The sequence below is a fragment of the Dromaius novaehollandiae genome, chromosome 30 (genome assembly GCF_036370855.1).
Source record: "Dromaius novaehollandiae isolate bDroNov1 chromosome 30, bDroNov1.hap1, whole genome shotgun sequence".
In the NCBI taxonomy this organism is placed as follows: domain Eukaryota; kingdom Metazoa; phylum Chordata; class Aves; order Casuariiformes; family Dromaiidae; genus Dromaius; species Dromaius novaehollandiae.
The window spans coordinates 1,882,301-1,906,816 of NC_088128.1; the positions used below are offsets into that span (position 1 = coordinate 1,882,301).

The window sequence follows — 24,516 nt, forward strand, 5'->3', positions numbered from 1 at the left end:
CTGTTTCTCTGCGTTGTGCTGCCACACTGCGAGCTGCCCTCCAGCAGGGCACAGCTGTCTCATAGCACCTCTGTGATACCTGAGAGACAAATGAAGAAGCTGCAGAGACGCTGAGAGTATGGAGGTAGTGGTGGGAAGGTGTAAGTCGGCAGCTGAAAGGAACCCTGTGTGTCCTCGGCTAGAAGGGGAGTGTGAAGAACTCCCTCAGGTGCCCGGAGAAAGGGTGAGAAGGTTGGAGACCTGCACTTTGAAAGTGGACTCCTCTGCACTCAGCAGGGACTGATTTCTTGTTAGGGTAACACCATCCTCCAGCTCAAAGAGGTGTGAGCGCAGGACAGCTGGGAATGACACTAATAGATAGATGAGATGTCTTCACTCTGCAACAAGGAACAGTGGATGCTTTCTTCTCAGGACTCACAGTAGAAATGCCAAGGATTTCTACCTTTGAGGAACATTCCCCAGGGGTGACATCAAAAGGAAAATAAAATCCCTAAAACGCTATTCCTCAAACCTCATCCTTTACAATTGGGAGTGAAGATGCTGAAAAGCCCTTCTACATGCCTAGTGGATTTCACTTGGCAGGAACTGTGAATGTCAGGGCTAGTCACCCCCATTCCCCCATTGTCACTGCTGCACAGCAGGATGGACTCCTCTTGAGACCACAGGCAGAGGTCCCTAACCCTCACAGCAGCACACTCAGCTAGTGCAAAGTGGAGCTCAAGCAAGGGAGCTGCACAAAGATGCTCTCAGGAAAGAGAGAGGCAATGTGGGGGGTTGTATGGGAACTACAACAACTGGGGGGGTTTTGTTTGAAAATTCTCCTGACTTCTCAACGTTTTTTCTTCTTTTGACAGTCCCCCATGCCTGTTGATACCGAAATGTCCAACAGCAGCTCCATCAATGAGTTCCTCCTCCTGGCATTCACAGACACAGGGGAGCTGCAGCTCTTGCACTTCCTGCTGTTCCTGGGCATCTACCTGGCTGCCCTCCTGGGCAACGGCCTCATCATCACAGCTGTAGCCTGCGACCACCACCTCCACACCCCCATATACTTCTTCCTCCTCAACCTCTCCCTCCTTGACCTTGGCTCCATCTCCACCACTGTCCCCAAATCCATGGCCAATTCCCTGTGGGACACCAGGGCCATTTCCTACGCAGGATGTGCTGCCCGGCTCTTTCTGGTTGTCTTTTTGTTAGGAGGAGAGTATTCTCTTCTCACAGTCATGGCCTATGACCGCTACGTTGCCATCTGCAAACCCCTGCACTATGGGACCCTCATGGGCAGCAGAGCTTGTGTCAAAATGGCAGCAGCTGCCTGGGCCAGTGGGTTTCTCAATGTTCTCCTGCACACTGCTAACACTTTTTCAATACCATTCTGCCAAGGCAACACAGTGGACCAGTTCTTCTGTGAAGTTCCCCAGATCCTCAAGCTCTCCTGCGCAGACTCCTACCTCAGGGAAGCTGGGGTTCTTGTGGCTGGTGTTTGTTTAGCTTTCGGATGTTTCATTTTCATTGTGCTGTCCTACGTGCAGATCTTCACTGCTGTGCTGAGGATCCCCTCTGAGCAGGGACGACACAAAGCCTTTTCCATGTGCCTCCCGCACCTGGCCGTGGTCTCCCTGTTTGTCAGCACCTCATTTTTTGCTTATCTGAAGCCCCCCTCCCTCTCCTCCCCATCTCTGGATCTGGTGGTGGCTGTTCTGTACTCGGTGGTGCCTCCAACAGTGAACCCCCTCATCTACAGCATGAGGAACAAGGAGCTCAAGGAGGCACTGAAGAAACTCGGTCAGTTGGTACCATTTCAGCAGCAATAAGCTGCCCATCTCTCCTCACAAGTGATTTCCAAGTGATCTCAGGGAACATTTGTGGTTTGGGCATTCTCTCCGTGATGAACGTGTTTGTTCACAAATGCCTGAATTCATCTCTCTTCTCCAGAGGCACAAACCCCATCTCTCTGACCCAGAGGCCTTCCCTAAATCTACTGATCCCTGTCTCAGAGCTGGCCTCCCTTGCAGCATCTCTGTAATAAAAGGGGATTTCATCAGTACCCTGCCTGAAGGTTGGGCTTTTCTTCCAAAGCTGGGGCCAAAAATGCACTCAGGGAATTGCACCTGAAAAGGCCCTGTTGCTGTGCCTGGGTTTTCCATGGGCTAAGGGGGATGTGCTCATAGGGTGATGTGTGAGGGAATGAGGGCTGGATTCAGCCCTCACTTGTGCGTGTCAGTGGCCCAGGAGAGGGTGAGTGCCCAAGCGGTGTCTGCTGGGGACTGTCTCAAATCTTAGAGGGCTGGTGAGAGATGCCCATCCTTCTGCAAGGGAGTGTGGAGCCACCAGAAGAGCACAAGAGATCTCCAGGGACAGCATGTGCCTGGGATGGGCAGTGAGTGGAGACTCCCAAAACCAAGTGGAGTCACCCAAAGATGAAAGGCCAAACCAAGGAATGCACCACATCAGGGCTCTGCGGTCTCAGGAGAGGCAGTGGGGACTCATCCAGCACAGGGAAGGCAGCCGCAAGAACGGTTCATGTCACCTGCAATGAAAACCCATGGCTGGATCTAACGACGCACCTGACCCCATCCTGAGCCATTTGAGATGCCTTGTGATTGCTCTGAGCATCCTCCACAGCCACAGACCCTGGGGAGGGGCTTGTCAGGTGCAGTGATGCTGGGCCAGCCGGGTCTGCCCTGACCAGCACGACCAGTGTGGAGTCACCCCGGGGCCCCACAGCTGCTCACTCTGCAGAGCAGCACCACCAGCCTGGGGAGCACAGCAGAGGGGTGCAGGAATGGCCGGTGAGGCCAGCACAGACACACTGATCAGAGGAAAGGCTCTCTGGAGAATAGGGATGTCTCTCGAGAAGAGCAAAGGAACAGTTGTGGGCTTGCAGGGAGGAATAAATGAAAACCTGTTTCTATGTGTGTCAGCTCAGGACAGGCTGCTCTGTCACTGGACACTTTTACTAACCGAATCTATTCATTGTATCATATTTCCTCGTTCCTTCCCTTTCCTTTAAGCGTTTTCCAGTTTCCAACAGATGTTGAGTAACCTTCGTGTTCTGTCTGAAAAAGCTGTCGAGTTGATGGAAGGTTACTCCAAGTGTTACTGATATATTAAATGGATCCAAACAAAGCCATCATTTGTTCAGTCATATGAGAAGTTAACCAGTAACTTGCGTGGTGATTTGGTCAAAAACATAGGTCACATTACAATGGCTTTTGTTGCCTTCCATGTCTGTAGTACCCATCTCTATTGTCATAACCAGGTGCAGCTTCCCATCCCGTGTGTTATTACATATAGCTACCTTTAGAGTAACGTTAGATCTTAGGGTCAGTGTAACATTATGGCCTACTATCAGTCCTTGACCTTGTGCTAATGATACAGATGGTATTTCTCTTGTAACTATAGTTTTAAAGATGGGTTGTGACTGATCTTCAATAACCAAGTTGTCCCATGGGCAACGTGAAAAGGCAGAACCTGTTAGAGACACATTTCAGGTGTTTCTTCCAGTTATCAGTGTCCCCACGGTTAGCAGGTAACACCACACTTCCCTGCAAGTGAAGACACCTAGGTCTTGGACATAATCCAAGCCTCATTTATGGTTAACTTGCTCTCTTCAGTGTCTACAGCATCCCGTACTCCTTTTCCATGGTAAAAGAGCACAGTCACCCATATTGATCCCTGATTTGGATGTTTAACCACAACCTCATCTCCAGGACTTTGATAGGGTTTTCTTTCTGTTTTAGCAGGAATTCATGCAGCTACTGACACAACCCCCTTCTCTATGGGACTTCCTGTGGGAGTTTGTCGCTTATTTAGCCAACTTACTACTTCCCACAAATGGGATCCCCACTTAGAAGTAATCTAAAAAGAAGAGTCACTGTTGCTTCTGTCGTCCACTCCATCTTTCTACTGCCTTGTTGCTGTGCCAGAGTTTTCCATGGGCTAAGGAACATGAGCTCACAGGGTGATGTGTTAGGGAATGTGGGCTGCATTCAGCCCTCCCTTGTGGGGGCCCAGTGACCCTGAGGATGGTGAGCGGTAAAGAGGTCTCTGCTGGGGAGTGTCTCAAATATTAGAGGGCTGGTGACAGATGCCATCCTTCTGGAAGGGAGTATGGAACCACTAAGAGAGCACAGGGCATCTCCAGGGGCAGTTTGTGCCTGGAGTGGGCAGTGAGTGGAGACTCCCCAAACCAAGTGGAGTCAACCAAAGTAAAGGGCCAAACCAGGGAATGCACCAAATCAGGGCTCTGCAGTCTCAGGAGAGGGAGTGGGCTGGGTCTAAGGACACACCTGAGCCATTGGAAATGGCCTGTGATTGCTCCAAGCATCCTCCACAGCCACAGACCCTGGGGAGGGCTTGTCAGGTGCAATGATGCTGGTCCAGCTGGATCTGCCCTCACCAGCACGGCCAGTGCGGAGTCACCCCGGGGCCGTACATCCTGCTTGCCCTGCAGAGCAGCACCGCCAGCCCAGCGCCCTGCAGGGAGCACAGGGCAGGGGTGCAGGAACGGCCGGCCAGACCAGCATGGACACACACCTGGGGAAAGGCTCTCTGGGGAGCAGGGATGTCTCCACAGAAGAGCAAAGGAGCAACTGTGTGCTTGTGGGGAGGAATAAATGAAAACCTGTTTCTGTATGTGTCAGCTCCGGGCAGGCTGCCCTGTCACTGAAGCTGCCTGAGGAGCCCCGGGGCCAGGACTCTTGTGCTGCCCTGGGGAGAGGGGCTGCCCAGAGGGGCTGCAGGCAGCCAGGGTGAAGGATCTCTGGTCATGAGAGCAGTGGAGACGTGGAGTGCCTGGCCTCCCTTTCCTTGTGCCATTGCTGGTCCCCAGGTGTGGGGCTGATGGGGAGGCTGACACCCCTCTCTGCCCCCCAGCAGCTGCTGTGCCCTGCAGAGGGGCTGGGGCTGTGGGGTGAGTGCCCAGAGCTCTGCAGCCCCCTGCCACAGGCACTGCTGTGGGGCCACCCCATCCTGGTCTGCTGTGCTGGGTGGGCTGGGGAGAGGGCAGGGGAGGTGGGGAGAGCTGGGGAGGGTCTGGTCTGGTCTGGAAAGGGCCTGGGAGAGGCAAAATGCCAGCAGGCAGCTCCCATGCATGAATGGTGCCCAGAGCATGGGGAGGAAACTGGGGCAAAGACCCCTGACCTCAGCTGCATGGCTGGGACACTCGACAGGCGATGCCTTTGTGGGTGGCCAGGCTCCAGGTTCGGAGCAGATGCCAGGTCGAAGGCAGGAGCACTGGGACTGTGGTGAAGGCAAGTGGGCAGGCAGAGCCAGGCACATGCAGCTGCAAAGGCTGCCTTTGGAAAAGGCAGTGTGGGGCAGCTGAAGGCCCTCCCTCTCCTCCCCATGAGGAAGAGAGTCCGCAGGAGATGCTGGACTCTGCTTTGGCTGACAGGAAGGGAGCACAGGGCAGGTTGGAAGAGGCAGATGGAGCCTCTCAGGGTGTGTGAGGGAGTTTTCCAAAGCCCGGGGCTGAGCCAGGCACCTTTGGATCTTCCCCCAACACTCTCCCAACCAGGCTCATTTTTCCCTGCTATAGGAGCTCTCATCCCCCTGCCAGTCATGCCAGAGCAGAGGTTGGGGAGCAAGAATTCATGCAGTGGCAGAGGAGTTTTGGTGGGAAGGGACCTCTGGAGGTCTCCAGCCAACCTCCCACACAAAGCAGGGCTGGCTGGAGCCCTACAGACTTCTCTGGTGATCGCTGGACTGTGCCTGACCCTGGTTACCATCCCCAAACCTGCTCTGCTCTTTTTTTCCAGGCACTGGGGGATGGCACCTCCCGTTGGGGCACTGTCCTGCCTGCCTTGCCGGCACCCTCGGCATTCCGAAGGGGCATGCTTTTCCTGTAGCTGTCATGCTGTATGTGCTGGAGACACCTCCTGTGTATTTGTGGGGTTCACAGGAGGGATCAGAATCCCACTGCAGCCCAGGGGCTTCTAAACAGGCATGTGATGTCCAGATTGACTCATCTGAATGAAAACCTAAACCATGTGTCAATGAACCCTTCTTGTCCCTGTCTAGGTGTCCTGCCTAGTTAAAAAATGGGAGTTGGGGCTTTCAGAGTGGGACATTTCCACCTATCATAGATAGCCATCCTCTGATGAAATAAATTGCAATGTTGGAATCAGTCTCTCTCCACTCTTTAGAGAAGGACTATAGGTGATTGTTTTAGTCTACTTCAGGGAACATTTCCCAGGAGGAGGGAGCACAAGGGACAGAGACATTCAGGCCTTCAGCTGGGCCTCTGCTCCTGAGCGGGGCCAGGAACCTGGGATGGAGGGAGCTCATGGCAACCTGGCAGCACTGCCCAGACACAGCTGTGTGCAGGAGCAGCTCCTCTGCCAAGAGCTGCAGGGCTGCGGGCACTGCCTGCTGCTGCTGACATGAGATGAGAGCAGGCAGAGAGAAGTGGAAGGCAGTGTGGAGTGGGAGGCCAGAGGAGAGCTCCTTGTGGGAGAAATCTTCACAGCCCCTGACACAGTAAGTCTCTATCTGCAGGGCAATGCTCCTGAGGTTCCTGGAGGGGTCTTCTGAACCCAGCCCATCCCATGACTGATAGTATTTCTAAGGATCGCTCTTCTGGCTTCTCCAGTGCATAAGCAGAGGAGGAGATGCTTCAGAGCAGGGATCCTGTGACACACTGTCAGAGGGGCAGGGCATGCTGCTCCCTTCTCCCAGGGACCCTGCAGGGGTGTGAAGCCGGAGCATGCACCCAGGTCTGCTCAGGGCTGCAGTTCAGAGCAGTGTCCCTGTTCCCCAGGGTGCTGTGTGCCCGGGGCAGTCACTCTGCCCCTACGAGGGTCAACCCTCAGCCTGCCCAGGGAGCTCCCTATGGTGCTGCAGGACAAAGCTTTGGAGGAGGGGAGCACCCTCCAGCTTTTCAAGAGGAATATCAAGAGAAGGGCTACTTGAAAGAGAAGGAGCTTCCCTTCTACTGTCTGTGCTTTCAGTTCCCTAATTTTGGCAGGGAGAATGAAAGAAAGACGTTTTGGTTTTTTTTTACAAGAAACTGTGAGTTCTAAACCATTACTCTGAGAGACTAACGGGTCTGTGAGAAAGCTCAGCAAGTCCCTTCAACTCCACCTCCAGCAGCACCAGCAGCACCTTTGTGGCCATGGTTATTCCCTCCAATGCAGACACCGTCCTCTGAGCAAGCCCCCTGTGTCTGCCCTCCCACCCAGCAGAGCCTCTGTCCTGACAGCCATGGAGTCCAGGGCATGAGCTGCCTCCTCTGCAGCCAGACCTCTGGCAGAGGAGAGGGGCATCTCTCCTGCCAGGGGCCCATTTCATGGGGCCCAACAAAGGGGCTGAGAGCAACTCCCCTGCGATGTCATCATCTGTGAGGTGGCATGCCCATCTGTCTCTCTCTCTGTTCATCCCTTGGCAGCAGGTTCATGGTGTTGCTCCTTGTTTCCCCTCCTCTCCATGATGCTCCCGTTCTTGCTTTTGGGGTCCCTGGAGTTGGAGGGTTTTCAGCTGCAGTTCTGACGCTGATGCTGCAAGTAGTGAAAAAGAGGGGTCTGCATGGGAATGAAGTTGCTCCAGCCCCCTTCTAGCCTGTGCAGCTCAGGAAATGCAGTCTATGGGGCTGGGAAATGAGCTGATCCTCCCTCCTCTTCAGTCCTGACAGTCCTTTGACTGCTTCTCTGCGTTGTGCTGCCACACTGCGAGCTGCCCTCCAGCAGGGCACAGCTGTCTCATAGCACCTCTGTGATACCTGAGAGACAAATGAAGAAGCTGCAGAGACGCTGAGAGTATGGAGGTAGTGGTGGGAAGGTGTAAGTCGGCAGCTGAAAGGAACCCTGTGTGACCTCGGCTAGAAGGGGAGTGCGAAGAACTCCCTCAGGTGCCCGGAGAAAGGGAGAGAAGTTTGGAGACCTGCACTTTGAAAGTGGACTCCTCTGCACTCAGCAGGGACTGATTTCTTGTTAGGGTAACACCATCCTCCAGCTCAAAGAGGTGTGAGCGCAGGACAGCTGGGAATGAGACTAATAGATAGATGAGATGTCTTCACTCTGCAACAAGGAACAGTGGATGCTTTCTTCTCAGGACTCACAGTAGAAATGCCAAGGATTTCTACCTTTGAGGAACACTGCCCAGCGGTGACATCTAAAGGAAAATAAAATCCCTAAAACGCTATTCCTCAAACCTCATCCTTTACAATTGGGAGTGAAGATGCTGAAAAGCCCTTCTACATGCCTAGTGGATTTCACTTGGCAGGAACTGTGAATGTCAGGGCTAGTCACCCCCATTCCCCCATTCTCACTGCTGCACAGCAGGATGGACTCCTCTTGAGACCACAGGCAGAGGTCCCTAACCCTCACAGCAGCACACTCAGCTAGTGCAAAGTGGAGCTCAAGCAAGGGAGCTGCACAATGATGCTCTCAGGAAAGAGAGAGGCAATGTGGGGGGTTGTATGGGAACTACAACAACTGGGGGTTTTTTTGTTTCAAAATTCTCCTGACTGCTCAATGTCTTTTCTTCTTTTGACAGTCCCCCATGCCTGTTGATACCGAAATGTCCAACAGCAGCTCCCTCAATGAGTTCCTCCTCCTGGCGTTCACAGACACATGGGAGCTGCAGCTCTTGCACTTCTCACTCTTCCTGGGCACCTACCTGGCTGCCCTCCTGGGCAACGGCCTCATCATCACAGCCGTAGCCTGCGACCACCGCCTCCACACCCCCATGTACTTCTTCCTCCTCAACCTCTCCCTCCTTGACCTTGGCTCCATCTCCACCACTGTCCCCAAATCCATGGCCAATTCCCTGTGGGACACCAGGGCCATTTCCTACGCGGGATGTGCTGCCCGGCTCTTTCTGGTTGTCTTTTTGTTAGGAGGAGAGTATTCTCTCCTCACAGTCATGGCCTATGACCGCTTTGTTGCCATCTGCAAACCCCTGCACTATGGGACCCTCATGGGCAGCAGAGCTTGTGTCAAAATGGCAGCAGCTGCCTGGGCCAGTGGGTTTCTCAATGTTCTCCTGCACACTGCTAACACATTTTCAATACCACTCTGCCAAGGCAACACAGTGGACCAGTTCTTCTGTGAAGTTCCCCAGATCCTCAAGCTCTCCTGCGCAGACTACTACATCAGGGAAGTTGGGGTTCTTGTGGCTGGTGTTTGTTTAGCTTTCGGATGTTTCATTTTCATTGTGCTGTCCTACGTGCAGATCTTCACTGCTGTGCTGAGGATCCCCTCTGAGCAGGGCCAGCACAAAGCCTTTTCCATGTGCCTCCCGCACCTGGCCATGGTCTTCCTCTTCATCAGCACCTCATTTTTTGCTTATCTGAAGCCCCCCTCCGTCTCCTCCCCAGCTCTGGATCTGGTGGTGGCTGTTCTGTATTCAGTGGTGCCTCCAGCAGTGAACCCCCTCCTCTACAGCATGAGGAACAAGGAGCTCAAGGAGGCACTGAAGAAACTCGGTCAGTTGGTACCATTTCAGCAGCAATAAGCTGCCCATCTCTCCTCACAAGTGATTTCCAAGCGATCTCTGGGAACATTTGTGGTTTGGACATTCTCTCCGTGATGAACGTGTTTGTTCACAAATGCCTGAATTCATCTCTCTTCTCCAGAGGCACAAACCCCATCTCTCTGACCCAGAGGCCTTCCCTAAATCTACCGATCCCTGTCTCAGAGCTGGCCTCCCTTGCAGCATCTCTGTAATAAAAGGGGATTTCATCAGTACCCTGCCTGAAGGTTGGGCTTTTCTTCCAAAGCTGGGGCCAAAAATGCACTCAGGGAATTGCACCTGAAAAGGCCCTGTTGCTGTGCCTGGGTTTTCCATGGGCTAAGGGGGATGTGCTCATAGGGTGATGTGTGAGGGAATGAGGGCTGGATTCAGCCCTCACTTGTGCGTGTCAGTGGCCCAGGAGAGGGTGAGTGCCCAAGCGGTGTCTGCTGGGGACTGTCTCAAATCTTAGAGGGCTGGTGAGAGATGCCCATTCTTCTGCAAGGGAGTGTGGAGCCACCAGAAGAGCACAAGAGAACTCCAGGGACAGCATGTGCCTGGGATGGGCAGTGAGTGGAGACTCCCAAAACCAAGTGGAGTCACCCATAGATGAAGGGCCAAACCAAGGAATGCACCACATCAGGGCTCTGCAGTCTCAGGAGAGGCAGTGGGGACTCACCTAGCACAGGGAAGGCAGCCGCAAGAACGGTTCATGTCACATACAGTGAAAACCCATGGCTGGATCTAATGATGCACCTGACCCCATCCTGAGCCATTTGAGATGCCTTGTGATTGCTCTGAGCACCCTCCACAGCCACAGACCCTGGGGAGGGGCTTGTCAGGTGCAGTGATGCTGGGCCAGCCGGGTCTGCCCTGACCAGCACGACCAGTGTGGAGTCACCCCGGGGCCCCACAGCTGCTCACTCTGCAGAGCAGCACCACCAGCCCGGGGAGCACAGCAGAGGGGTGCAGGAATGGCCGGTGAGGCCAGCACAGACACACTGATCAGAGGAAAGGCTCTCTGGAGAACAGGGATGTCTCTCGAGAAGAGCAAAGGAACAATTGTGGGCTTGCAGGGAGGAATAAATGAAAACCTGTTTCTATGTGTGTCAGCTCAGGACAGGCTGCTCTGTCACTGGACACTTTTACTGACTGAATCTATTCATTGTATCATATTTCCTCATTCCTTCCCTTTCCTTTAAGCGTTTTCCAGTTTCCAACAGATGTTGAGTAACCTTGGTGTTCTGTCTGAGAAAGCTGTCGAGTTGATGGAAGGTTACTCCAAGTGGTACTGATATATTAAATGGATCCAAACAAAGCCATCGTTTGTTCAGTCATATGAGAAGTGAACCAGTAACTTGCGTGGCGATTTGGTCAAAAACATAGGTCACATTACAACGGCTTTTGTTGCCTTCCACGTCTGTAGTACCCATCTCTATTGTCATAACCAGGTGCAGCTTCCCATCCCGTGTGTTATTACATATAGCTACCTTTAGAGTAACGTTAGATCTTAGGGTCAGTGTAACATTATGGCCTACTATCAGTCCTTGACCTTGTGCTAATGATACAGATGGTATTTCTCTTGTAACTATAGTTTTAAAGATGGGTTGTGACTGATCTTCAATAACCAAGTTGTCCCATGGGCAACGTGAAAAGGCAGAACCTGTTAGAGGCACATTTCAGGTGTTTTTTTCCAGTTATCAGTGTCCCCACGGTTAGCAGGTAACACCACACTTCCCTGCAAGTGAAGACACCCAGGTCTTGGACATAATCCAAGCCTCATTTATGGTTAACTTGCTCTCTTCAGTGTCTACAGCATCCCGTACTCCTTTTCCATGGTAAAAGAGCACAGTCACCCATATTGATCCCTGAGTTGGATGTTTAACCACAACCTCATCTCCAGGACTTTGATAGGGTTTTCTTTCTGTTTTAGCAGGAATTCATGCAGCTACTGACACAACCCCCTTCTCTATGGGACTTCCTGTGGGAGTTTGTCGCTTATTTAGCCAACTTTCTACTTCCCACAAATGGGATCCCCACTTAGAAGTAATCTAAAAAGAAGAGTCACTGTTGCTTCTGTCGTCCACTCCATCTTTCTACTGCCTTGTTGCTGTGCCAGAGTTTTCCATGGGCTAAGGAACATGAGCTCACAGGGTGATGTGTTAGGGAATGTGGGCTGCATTCAGCCCTCACTTGTGGGGGCCCAGTGACCCTGAGGATGGTGAGCGGTAAAGAGATCTCTGCTGGGGAGTGTCTCAACTATTAGAGGGCTGGTGACAGATGCCATGCTTCTGGAAGGGAGTATGGAACCACTAAGAGAGCACAGGGCATCTCCAGGGGCAGTTTGTGCCTGGAGTGGGCAGTGAGTGGAGACTCCCCAAACCAAGTGGAGTCAACCAAAGTAAAGGGCCAAACCAGGGAATGCACCAAATCAGGGCTCTGCAGTCTCAGGAGAGGGAGTGGGCTGGGTCTAAGGACACACCTGAGCCATTGGAGATGGCCTGTGATTGCTCCAAGCATCCTCCACAGCCACAGACCCTGGGGAGGGCTTGTCAGGTGCAATGATGCTGGTCCAGCTGGATCTGCCCTCACCAGCACGGCCAGTGCGGAGTCACCCCGGGGCCGCACATCCTGCTTGCCCTGCAGAGCAGCACCGCCAGCCCAGCGCCCTGCAGGGAGCACAGGGCAGGGGTGCAGGAACGGCCAGCCAGACCAGCATGGACACACACCTGGGGAAAGGCTCTCTGGGGAGCAGGGATGTCTCCACAGAAGAGCAAAGGAGCAACTGTGTGCTTGTGGGGAGGAATAAATGAAAACCTGTTTCTGTATGTGTCAGCTCCGGGCAGGCTGCCCTGTCACTGGAGCTGCCTGAGGAGCCCTGGGGCCAGGACTCTTGTGCTGCCCTGGGGAGAGGGGCTGCCCAGAGGGGCTGCAGGCAGCCAGGGTTAAGGATCTCTGGTCATGAGAGCAGTGGAGACGTGGAGTGCCTGGCCTCCCTTTCCTTGTGCCATTGCTGGCCCCCGGGTGTGGGACTGATGGGGAGGCTGACACCCCTCTCTGCCCCCCAGCAGCTGCTGTGGCCTGCAGAGGGGCTGGGGCTGTGGGGTGAGTGCCCAGAGCTCTGCAGCCCCCTGCCACAGGCACTGCTGTGGGGCCACCCCATCCTGGTCTGCTGTGCTGGGTGGGCTGGGGAGAGGGCAGGGGAGGTGGGGAGAGCTGGGGAGGGTCTGGTCTGGTCTGGAAAGGGCCTGGGAGAGGCAAAATGCCAGCAGGCAGCTCCCATGCATGAATGGTGCCCAGAGCATGGGGAGGAAACTGGGGCAAAGACCCCTGCCCTCAGCTGCATGGCTGGGACACTCGACAGGCGATGCCTTTGTGGGTGGCCAGGCTCCAGGTTCGGAGCAGATGCCAGGTCGAAGGCAGGAGCACTGGGACTGTGGTGAAGGCAAGTGGGCAGGCAGAGCCAGGCACATGCAGCTGCAAAGGCTGCCTTTGGAAAAGGCAGTGTGGGGCAGCTGAAGGCCCTCCCTCTCCTCCCCATGAGGAAGAGAGTCCGCAGGAGATGCTGGACTCTGCTTTGGCTGACAGGAAGGGAGCACAGGGCAGGTTGGAAGAGGCAGATGGAGCCTCTCAGGGTGTGTGAGGGAGTTTTCCAAAGCCCGGGGCTGAGCCAGGCACCTTTGGATCTTCCCCCAACACTCTCCCAACCAGGCTCATTTTTCCCTGCTATAGGAGCTCTCATCCCCCTGCCAGTCATGCCAGAGCAGAGGTTGGGGAGCAAGAATTCATGCAGTGGCAGAGGAGTTTTGGTGGGAAGGGACCTCTGGAGGTCTCCAGCCAACCTCCCACACAAAGCAGGGCTGGCTGGAGCCCTACAGACTTCTCTGGTGATCGCTGGACTGTGCCTGACCCTGGTTACCATCCCCAAACCTGCTCTGCTCTTTTTTTCCAGGCACTGGGGGATGGCACCTCCCGTTGGGGCACTGTCCTGCCTGCCTTGCCGGCACCCTCGGCATTTCGAAGGGGCATGCTTTTCCTGTAGCTGTCATGCTGTATGTGCTGGAGACACCTCCTGTGTATTTGTGGGGTTCACAGGAGGGATCAGAATCCCACTGCAGCCCAGGGGCTTCTAAACAGGCATGTGATGTCCAGATTGACTCATCTGAATGAAAACCTAAACCATGTGTTAATGAACCCTTCTTGTCCCTGACTAGGTGTCCTGCCTAGTTAAAAAATGGGAATTGGGGCTTTCAGAATGGGACATTTCCACCTATCATAGATAGCCATCCTCTGATGAAATAAATTGCAATGTTGGAATCAGTCTCTCTCCACTCTTTAGAGAAGGACTATAGGTGATTGTTTTAGTCTACTTCAGGGAACATTTCCCAGGAGGAGGGAGCACAAGGGACAGAGACATTCAGGCCTTCAGCTGGGCCTCTGCTCCTGAGCGGGGCCAGGCTCCTGGGATGGAGGGAGCTCATGGCAACCTGGCAGCACTGCCCAGAGACAGCTGTGTGCAGGAGCAGCTCCTCTGCCAAGAGCTGCAGGGCTGCGGGCACTGCCTGCTGCTGCTGACATGAGATGAGAGCAGGCAGAGAGAAGTGGAAGGCAGTGTGGAGTGGGAGGCCAGAGGAGAGCTCCTTGTGGGAGAAATCTTCACAGCCCCTGACACAGTAAGTCTCTGGCTGCAGGGCAATGCTACTGCAGTTCCTGGAGGGGTCTTCTGAACCCATCCCATCCCATGACTGATAGTATTTCTAAGGATCGCTCTTCTGGCTTCTCCAGTGCATAAGCAGAGGAGGAGATGCTTCAGAGCAGGGATCCTGTGACACACTGTCAGAGGGGCAGGGCATGCTGCTCCCTTCTCCCAGGGACCCTGCAGGGGTGTGAAGCCGGAGCATGCACCCAGGTCTGCTCAGGGCTGCAGTTCAGAGCAGTGTCCCTGTTCCCCAGGGTGCTGTGTGCCCGGGGCAGTCACTCTGCCCCTATGAGGGTCAGCCCTCAGCCTGCCCAGGGAGCTCCCTATGGTGCTGCAGGACAAAGCTTTGGAGGAGGGGAGCACCCTCCAGCTTTTCAAGAGGAATATCAAGAGAAGGGCTACATGAAAGAGAAGGAGCTTCCCTTCTACTGTCTGTGCTTTCAGTTCCCTAATTTGGGCAGGGAGAATGAAAGAAAGACGTTTTGGTTTTTTTTTACAAGAAACTGTGAGTTCTAAACCATTACTCTGAGAGACTAACGGGTCTGTGAGAAAGCTCAGCAAGTCCCTTCAACTCCACCTCCAGCAGCACCAGCAGCACCTTTGTGGCCATGGTTATTCCCTCCAATGCAGACACCGTCCTCTGAGCAAGCCCCCTGTGTCTGCCCTCCCACCCAGCAGAGCCTCTGTCCTGACAGCCATGGAGTCCAGGGCATGAGCTGCCTCCTCTGCAGCCAGACCTCTGGCAGAGGAGAGGGGCATCTCTCCTGCCAGGGGCCCATTTCATGGGGCCCAACAAAGGGGCTGAGAGCAACTCCCCTGCGATGTCATCATCTGTGAGGTGGCATGCCCATCTGTCTCTCTCTCTGTTCATCCCTTGGCAGCAGGTTCATGGTGTTGCTCCTTGTTTCCCCTCCTCTCCATGATGCTCCCGTTCTTGCTTTTGGGGTCCCTGGAGTTGGAGGGTTTTCAGCTGCAGTTCTGACGCTGATGCTGCAAGTAGTGAAAAAGAGGGGTCTGCATGGGAATGAAGTTGCTCCAGCCCCCTTCTAGCCTGTGCAGCTCAGGAAATGCAGTCTATGGGGCTGGGAAATGAGCTGATCCTCCCTCATCTTCAGTCCTGACAGTCCTTTGACTGTTTCTCTGCGTTGTGCTGCCACACTGCGAGCTGCCCTCCAGCAGGGCACAGCTGTCTCATAGCACCTCTGTGATACCTGAGAGACAAATGAAGAAGCTGCAGAGACGCTGAGAGTATGGAGGTAGTGGTGGGAAGGTGTAAGTCAGCAGCTGAGAAGAACCCTGTGTGTCCTCGGCTAGAAGGGGAGTGTGAAGAACTCCCTCAGGTGCCCGGAGAAAGGGAGAGAAGTTTGGAGACCTGCACTTTGAAAGTGGACTCCTCTGCACTCAGCAGGGACTGATTTCTTTTTAGGGTAACACCATCCTCCAGCTCAAAGAGGTGTGAGCGCAGGACAGCTGGGAATGAGACTAATAGATAGACGAGATGTCTTCACTCTGCAACAAGGAACAGTGGATGCTTTCTTCTCAGGACTCACAGTAGAAATGCCAAGGATTTCTACCTTTGAGGAACATTCCCCAGGGGTGACATGTAAAGGAAAATAAAATCCCTAAAACGCTATTCCTCAAACCTCATCCTTTACAATTGGGAGTGAAGATGCCGAAAAGCCCTTCTACATGCCTAGTGGATTTCACTTGGCAGGAACTGTGAATGTCAGGGCTTGTCACCCCCATTCCCCCATTGTCACTGCTGCACAGCAGGATGGACTCCTCTTGAGACCACAGGCAGAGGTCCCTAACCCTCACAGCAGCACACTCAACTAGTGCAAAGTGGAGCTCAAGCAAAGGAGCTGCACAATGATGCTCTCAGGAAAGAGAGAGGCAATGTGGGGGGTTGTATGAGAACTGCAACAACTGGGGGGGTTTTTGTTTCAAAATTCTCCTGACTTCTCAATGTCTTTTCTTCTTTTGACAGTCCCCCATACCTGTTGATACCGAAATGTCCAACAGCAGCTCCCTCAATGAGTTCCTTCTCCTGGCGTTCACAGACACATGGGAGCTGCAGCTCTTGCACTTCTCGCTCTTCCTGGGCACCTACCTGGCTGCCCTCCTGGGCAACGGCCTCATCATCACAGCCGTAGCCTGCGACCACCACCTCCACACCCACTGTCTTTTTGTTAGGAGGAGAGTATTCTCTCCTCACAGTCATGGCCTATGACCGCTTTGTTGCCATCTGCAGACCCCTGCACTATGGGACCCTCATGGGCAGCAGAGCTTGTGTCAAAATGGCAGCAGCTGCCTGGGCCAGTGCTTTTCTCAATGCTCTCCTGCACACTGCTAACACATTTTCAATACCACTCTGCCAAGGCAACACAGTGGACCAGTTCTTCTGTGAAGTTCCCCAGATCCTGAAGCTCTCCTGCTCAGACTCCTACATCAGGGAACTTGGGGTTCTTGTGGCTGGTGTTTGTTTAGCTTTCGGATGTTTCATTTTCATTGTGCTGTCCTATGTGCAGATCTTCACAGCTGTGCTGAGGATCCCCTCTGAGCAGGGCCGGCACAAAGCCTTTTCCATGTGCCTCCCGCACCTGGCCATGGCCTTCCTCTTCATCAGCACCTCATTTTTTGCTTATCTGAAGCCCCCCTCCATCTCCTCCCCAGCTCTGGATCTGATGGTGGCTGTTCTGTACTCAGTGGTGCCTCCAGCAGTGAACCCCCTCATCTACAGCATGAGGAACAAGGAGCTCAAGGAGGCACTGAAGAAAATAGGTCAGTTGGTACCATTTCAGCAGCAATAAGCTGCCCATCTCTCCTCACAAGTGATTTCCAAGTGATCTCAGGGAACATTTGTGGTTTGGGCATTCTCTCTGTGATGAACGTGTTTGTTCACAAATGTCTGAATTCATCTCTCTTCTCCAGAGGCACAAACCCCATCTCTCTGACCCAGAGGCCTTCCCTAAATCTACCGATCCCTGTGTCAGAGCTGGCCTCCCTTGCAGCATCTCTGTAATAAAAGGGGATTTCATCAGTACCCTGCCTGAAGGTTGGGCTTTTCTTCCAAAGCTGGGGCCAAAAATGCACTCAGGGAATTGCACCTGAAAAGGCCCTGTTGCTGTGCCTGGGTTTTCCATGGGCTAAGGGGGATGTGCTCATAGGGTGATGTGTGAGGGAATGAGGGCTGGATTCAGCCCTCACTTGTGCGTGTCAGTGGCCCAGGAGAGGGTGAGTGCCCAAGCGGTGTCTGCTGGGGACTGTCTCAGATCTTAGAGGGCTGGTGAGAGATGCCCATCCTTCTGGAAGGGAGTGTGGAGCCACCAGAAGAGCACAAGAGATCTCCAGGGACAGCATGTGCCTGGGATGGGCAGTGAGTGGAGACTCCCAAAGCCAAGTGGAGTCACCCAAAGATGAAAGGCCAAACCAAGGAATGCACCACATCAGGGCTCTGTGGTCTCAGGAGAGGCAGTGGGGACTCACCTAGCACAGGGAAGGCAGCCGCAAGAACGGTTCATGTCACCTGCAATGAAAACCCATGGCTGGATCTAACGACGCACCTGACCCCATCCTGAGCCATTTGAGATGCCTTGTGATTGCTCTGAGCACCCTCCACAGCCACAGGCACCTGGGGAGGGGCTTGTCAGGTGCAGTGATGCTGGGCCAGCCGGGTCTGCCCTGACCAGCACGACCAGTGTGGAGTCACCCCGGGGCCCCACAGCTGCTCACTCTGCAGAGCAGTACCACCAGCCTGGGGAGCACAGCAGAGGGGTGCAGGAATGGCCGGTGAGGCCAGCACAGACACACTGATCAGAGGAATGGCTCTCTGGAGAATAGGGATGTCTCTCGAGAAGAGCAAAGGAACAATTGTGGGCTTGCAGGGAGGAATAAATGAAAACCTGTTTCTATGTGTGTCAGCTCAGGACAGGCTGCTCTGTCACTGGACACTTTTACTAACCGAATCTATTCATTGTATCATATTTCCTCGTTCCTTCCCTTTCCTTTAAGCGTTTTCCAGTTTCCAACAGATGTTGAGTAACCTTGGTGTTCTGTCTGAGAAAGCTGTCGAGTTGATGGAAGGTTACTCCAAGTGTTACTGATATATTAAATGGATCCAAACAAAGCCATCGTTTGTTCAGTCATATGAGAAGTTAACCAGTAACTTGCGTGGCGATTTGGTCAAAAACATAGGTCACATTACAACGGCTTTTGTTGCCTTCCATGTCTGTAGTACCCATCTCTATTGTCATAACCAGGTGCAGCTTCCCATCCCGTGTGTTATTACATATAGCTACCTTTAGAGTAACGTTAGATCTTAGGGTCAGTGTAACATTATGGCTATCAGTCCTTGACCTTGTGCTAATGATACAGATGCTATTTCTCTTGTAACTATAGTTTTAAAGATGGGTTGTGACTGATCTTCAATAACCAAGTTGTCCCATGGGCAACGTGAAAAGGCAGAACCTGTTAGAGGCACATTTCAGGTGTTTCTTCCAGTTATCAGTGTCCCCACGGTTAGCAGGTAACACCACACTTCCCTGCAAGTGAAGACACCTAGGTCTTGGACATAATCCAAGCCTCATTTATGGTTAACTTGTTCTCTTCAGTGTCTACAGCATCCCATACTCCTTTTTCATGGTAAAAGAGCACAGTCACCCATATTGATCCCTGAGTTGGATGTTTAACCACAACCTCATCTCCAGGACTTTGGTAGGGTTTTCTTTCTGTTTTAGCAGGAATTCATGCAGCTACTGACACAACCCCCTTCTCTATGGGACTTCCTGTGGGAGTTGGTCGCTTATTTAGCCAACTTTCTACTTCCCACAAATGGGATCCCCACTTAGAAGTAATCTAAAAAGAAGAGTCACTGTTGCTTCTGTCGTCCACTCCATCTTTCTACTGCCTTGTTGCTGTGCCAGAGTTTTCCATGGGCTAAGGAACATGAGCTCACAGGGTGGTGTGTTAGGGAATGTCAGATGGATTCAGCCCTCACTTGTGGGGGCCCAGTGACCCTGAGGATGGTGAGCGGTAAAGAGGTCTCTGCTGGGGAGTGTCTCAACTATTAGAGGGCTGGTGACAGATGCCATGCTTCTGGAAGGGAGTATGGAACCACTAAGAGAGCACAGGGCATCTCCAGGGGCAGTTTGTGCCTGGAGTGGGCAGTGAGTGGAGACTCCCCAAACCAAGTGGAGTCAACCAAAGTAAAGGGCCAAACCGAGGAATGCACCAAATCAGGGCTCTGCAGTCTCAGGAGAGGGAGTGGGCTGGGTCTAAGGACACACCTGAGCCATTGGAGATGGCCTGTGATTGCTCCAAGCATCCTCCACAGCCACAGACCCTGGGGAGGGCTTGTCAGGTGCAATGATGCTGGTCCAGCTGGATCTGCCCTCACCAGCATGACCAGTGTGGAGTCATCCCGGGGCCATACATCCTGCTTGCCCTGCAGAGCAGCACCGCCAGCCCAGCGCCCTGCAGGGAGCACAGGGGAGGGGTGCAGGATCGGCCAGCCAGACCAGCATGGACGCACACACCTGGGGAAAGGCTCTCTGGGGAGCAGGGATGTCTCCGGAGAAGAGCAAAGGAGCAACTGTGTGCTTGTGGGGAGGAATAAATGAAAACCTGTTTCCGTGTGTGTCAGCTCCGGGCAGGCTGCCCTGTCACTGGAGCTGCCTGAGGAGCCCCGGGGCCAGGACTCTTGTGCTGCCCTGGGGAGAGGGGCTGCCCAGAGGGGCTGCAGGCAGCCAGGGTTGAGGTTCTCTGGTCATGAGAGCAGTGGAGACGTGGAGTGCCTGGCCTCCCTTTCCTTGTGCCATTGCTGGCCCCCGGGTGTGGGACTGATGGGGAGGCTGACACCCCTCTCTGCCCCCCAGCAGCTGCTGTGGCCTGCAGAGGGGCTGGGGCTGTGGGGTGAGTGCCCAGAGCTCTGCAGCCCCCTGCCAAAGGCGCTGCTGTGGGGCCACCCCATCCTGGGCTGCTGTGCTGGGTGGGCTGGGGAGAGGGCAGGGGAGGTGGGGAGAGCTGGGGAGGGTCTGGGCTGGTCTGGAAAGGGCCCCGGAGAGGACAAATGCCAGCAGGCAGCTACTGCGTGTGAACGGCAGTGGGGGAGCACACAGCCATGTGCTTGCAGGGAAAATGCAGGTCTGCTGGGAAAGGCAGCAGGACATGGCGGGTGCAGGAGAGGAGAGCCCAGGTTGTTCCCTGTGTTGCATGGACACACTGGGGAAGCTGCCCCAGGGCCATCATTCCAGAGCAGCCCCTCACATCACCCCTTTCCAGCACTGGCTGCTCACCCAGCTGTGGGGTGGTCCAAGGCCAGCTCAATCCTCCTGCAGGTCCCTGTATCCCGATAGAGGGGAAAAGGCCAGCCTTGCATGGCCTCTCTTCTGCACCAGAACCCAGCAGAAGCTGAAACACAGGTGTCTGCTGAGCTCCCTGTGAGGCACAGCCCAGATTGGGCAGGGGCTGGGTGCTCAGACCCCTCAGACTCCAGGGGAACATTTAAGAGTCATTTAATAATACCCTAGCCGTTTCCACATCTGAGGTCTTTGGTTCCAGCTCCAGCCGAACTCTGGCTTTCCTCACTCCATCCCTGCATGCACGGACAAGGTCTTGATGCTTCCCCCTGCGCAGCCTGTGCCCCCTCTGTGCACTTCCACCCCAGCACCCTGAGCGCTGGTGCTGCTGCCAGGGCAGAGGTGGAGGATCTCCCGGAGCGGCTCCTCAGGGAGCTCCCCAGGGAAACGCTGTGTCCAGCCCCAGCCCCAGTGTGGCAGAGGGGAGCTGTCCTCTCCCGACCCACCCTGGCAGTGCCAGCCCCAGGTGTTGGTTACATGTCCAGACTTCATTAGGAGACACTTTGGATCGATCTCAACTGGAGAATGTTGCTGTCCCTTATTCTGAAAGTGGGAAAATAATAATCTGAATAAATAAATAATCCGAAAAAACCCACCACCCATTCAAAGCAGCAATGCTTGTATACTATTGCAGTCTCCATCTTTCAGCTACACTCCCGAAACATCTTCCATTAGCCATACAAGATTTGAAGAAAATTACAGGAAGAGATGTGGTTCATCAGGGCTTTTGCATTTTAATGATCCCCATGGTGGATTTGGTGCTGAGTCCATGAACCACAGCTCCTCGCAGGATATTGCAGAAAATGTTCCAGAAGTCAAAGAAGCAAAGCCCAAAGTTTCTTTGAGTGTTAGTGGGTCCCATTGAGAGCCATGAGCAACAAAGACTCCCCAGGGGCTGATCTGAGCAGAGAATTGTGATCACTGACCACAAGCAGGCAAAGGAAATGTGCAGGTGTTTCTAATGCCAAGTCAACCTTGATGTGTTTCATCAAGAAAAAATGGGCAAGGATGGACACCCAGCCCCTGGGAAGGCAGATCCTTTTCTCCCACATTTCCCAAGGCTCTTCCTGGGGGCAGGCTGCATGTGGGGGTGCGCAATGCCAAGTGCAGGACAATGACACGACACCTCTTGGGGTCCCCTGGGGGGCAAGTTGCCTTCAGGCTTGGCTGTGCCCTTGACTGTCTCCACCACAGGCTGTCCTACACTGTCCCATGGCTGCTGCTGTGTCCCTGCAGACTGTAAACCTGCTTCCCCACCTTGCTCCCACTCCAGGATCTCCCCACCTTTACTGGTGTCTCTCCATCCTCACTGACTGTTCCTTGAAACACAGAGCCAGGGGATGATCACAGACTCCCTCTGGGTAATCTCTGGCAGCACAGCACTACTCTTCGAGTGTCATTCATTCACGTTAATGTCCAGCCTGAACCTCCCAAGTTGCAGTTTGTGGCTGTTTCCCCTTCTCGTGCTGTTTCCCACTACCAAGAGAAGCTCCTGGGAGCCCCTCACGGGGACACACTACTGCAGCTGTGGCCACCCCAGTGCTGAGTCGAGGGGGATAATGGCTCCCCTGGTCTGCTGGCCAAGCTCTTCCTAATGCAGCCCATGGACCTCTGGCCGTATTTGCAATGAGTGTGCCCCACTGGCTCGTGTGGGATTTCTCACAATGCCCAGGCCCATCGAGTCAGGGTCACTCCTCAGCTGGTAAGGTCCCATGCTGCCCTGATGCATGGAGTTATCCTTCCCCAGGTGCAGGACTTGCCCCTTCTCCTTGTAAAACTTCAGGAGGCTTCTGCTGGCCAAACCCTCAGGTTTCTCAAGGTCCCCCAGACTGAAGCTCTCTTGTGTCAGCTGTTAATGTGTGTGTGTGCAGATGGCTCCCCCTGACTTGTGGTGTCTCCAGCAGGATAACAGCATGAGGACCTGCAGGACACTACAGTGAATAAAAGGAGGTATTAGTTTAATGGAAGTGCTGGCAATGGTAGGAATTACTGTGCTGACCATCTCAGAAAAGCCCAATGAATGCACAAAGCAAGCAAAACGAGGACCAGTGGGGCTAGGGTAAGCAGAGGTGGGCTGTTTGTGTGGGAGGGCATGAGGATGATAAAAAGGAAGAACTTGGAAGGGGCAAAAGAGGAGAAAAAGGAAGGGGGATGAAGTAAAGGATATGATCAGGGCTGTTTGGGGGTACTTGTGAAACAGTCCTACACCTGAGCAACACTGCCTGGAAGAGGACAAGACAGCTGCAGTTGTTCTGGCCATACTTATGTCTGACTTACTTCCATGGTCACAGGGCATCTGAGTGCTTTCCCTAACATCAACAAGGGAAGAGCCGGTGTGGAAAGAAATGCCAGATGATTCAGGCTGGAAAGGACCTCAGGAGGTCTCCAACCCAACCTCCTGCTCACAGCAGGGTCAGCTCTCAGGTCCAACCAAGTTCCTCAAAGCTTTATCCATTTAGGCCTTGAAAACCTCCAAGGATGGAGATGCTTTTTGGCCCAGAGGGCACAGCCTCTCTGGGCAACCTGCCCCAGTGCTTTACTGTCTTGATAGGTATTTTTTTTTCCTTATCCCCCTCCCATACCTCTCCTGTTGCAACTAATGCTTGTCGACCCTCTTCTTCCCATCATTCACAATGGCGAAGAGCATTGTATTGTAACGCACAGGTATTGTATGCTGTGAGGAGGGCCCACTCTGCACAAGCAGTTGTTCATAATTAGACTTTGAACTTAAAACCCTTCAGGCCCAAGAGGAAACCTCACACCACTAGGAGAGGCTGGCTCTGAGGAGGCCAAACCTGGTGCTAACCCACATGCAGCAAAGGAATTCCTGCCTGCAAGAATTGCAGGGGCAATAGCCAGACATGATGGAATCACCGAATCATTCAGGCTGGAAGGGACCTTGGGAAGTCTCTAGCCCAACCTCCTGCTCACATCAGGATCAACACAGAATTCACACCAAGTTCCTCAAGGCCTTGTTCAGCTGTGTCCTGCAAGCCTTCAAGAAGAGAGAGTCCATAACCTCTCTGGACCCTTCTTAAAATGCTTTGTTACCCTTTTTGATTTTTCTCCCTTCTATCTAATTTTAACCTCACTTGAGTCAGCTTATATAGCCATTGCCTCTCATTCTCCTGCCATGAGTCACTGCAAAAACCTGGTTCCTTATTGGTGGTAACCTTGAGTTGGGAAGCTGCTATGAGTCCCCCGCAAAGCCTTTCCTTTTCCAGCTGAACAAGAGATGGGAATAGGGCCTTCCAGAGTGGGACATTTCCACCTCTCATAGTCAGTCATTCTCTGATAAAACAAGTTGCAATGTTGGAATCTGTCTTTCTCTACTCTTTAGCAAAGGACAATAGGTGATTATTTTAGTCTACCTGAGTGAACATTTCCCAGGAGGAGGGAGCACAAGGGACAGAGAAATTCAGGCCTTCAGCTGGGCCTCTGCTCCTGAGTGGGGCCAGGCTCCTGGGATGGAGGGAGCTCATGGCAACCTGGCAGCACTGCCCAGACACAGCTTTGTGCAGGAGCAGCTCCTCTGCGCAGAGCAGCAGGGCTGCGGGCACTGCCTGCTGCTGCTGACATGAGATGAGAGAAGGCAGGGAGAAGTGGAAGGCAGTGTGGAGTGGGAGGACAGAGGAGAGCTCGTTCTGGGAGAAATCTCCACAGCCCTTGACACGGTAAGCCTCTCACTGCAGGGCAATGCTACTGAGGTTCCTGGAGGGGTCTTCTGAACCCAGTCCATCCTATAACTGATAGATTGAGTCATGAATTCAGTGACCTGTGGCAGGACAGGTTCATTCTCCTGTCAAGAAGGCCATGCGTGGGTCAGGGGTGCCACCAGCTCGAGCTCATGCACAGGTTATGTCCGAAGGGTCTTTTCAGAGGAAGGTCAAAAAAAGGCTAATTGAAAGGGAAGGAGTTTGCCTTCTAGTAAAAGCTCATGAGTACTACAGAAACTATAAAAAATACATCCTAATTTTGGCAAGGAGAAAAAAGGAAAGAGCCTTCTGG

The 24,516-nt window shown here is 53.5% G+C and overlaps 2 protein-coding genes across 2 annotated transcripts; both read left to right on the top strand.

Annotated features, from left to right (window-relative positions):
* The first annotated feature begins 875 nt into the window (after positions 1 to 875).
* On the top strand, positions 876 to 1,814 carry LOC135324056 (olfactory receptor 14A16-like). Its single transcript, XM_064499491.1, has one exon. The coding sequence runs from the start codon at positions 879 to 881 to the stop codon at positions 1,812 to 1,814; it is 936 nt and encodes a 311-aa protein (XP_064355561.1). The 5' UTR covers positions 876 to 878.
* A 6,706-nt stretch (positions 1,815 to 8,520) lies between these two features.
* Positions 8,521 to 9,456, top strand: LOC135324020 (olfactory receptor 14C36-like). Its single transcript, XM_064499454.1, has one exon. It carries the CDS (start codon positions 8,521 to 8,523, stop codon positions 9,454 to 9,456), a length of 936 nt encoding a protein of 311 aa, XP_064355524.1.
* Positions 9,457 to 24,516: the final 15,060 nt, after the last annotated feature.

What these genes read in the sequence shown, in the direction of transcription:
- LOC135324056 (XM_064499491.1), top strand. Translation starts at nt 879, where the DNA reads ATGTCCAACAGCAGCTCCATCAATGAGTTCCTCCTCCTGGCATTCACA.
- LOC135324020 (XM_064499454.1), top strand. Translation starts at nt 8,521, where the DNA reads ATGTCCAACAGCAGCTCCCTCAATGAGTTCCTCCTCCTGGCGTTCACA.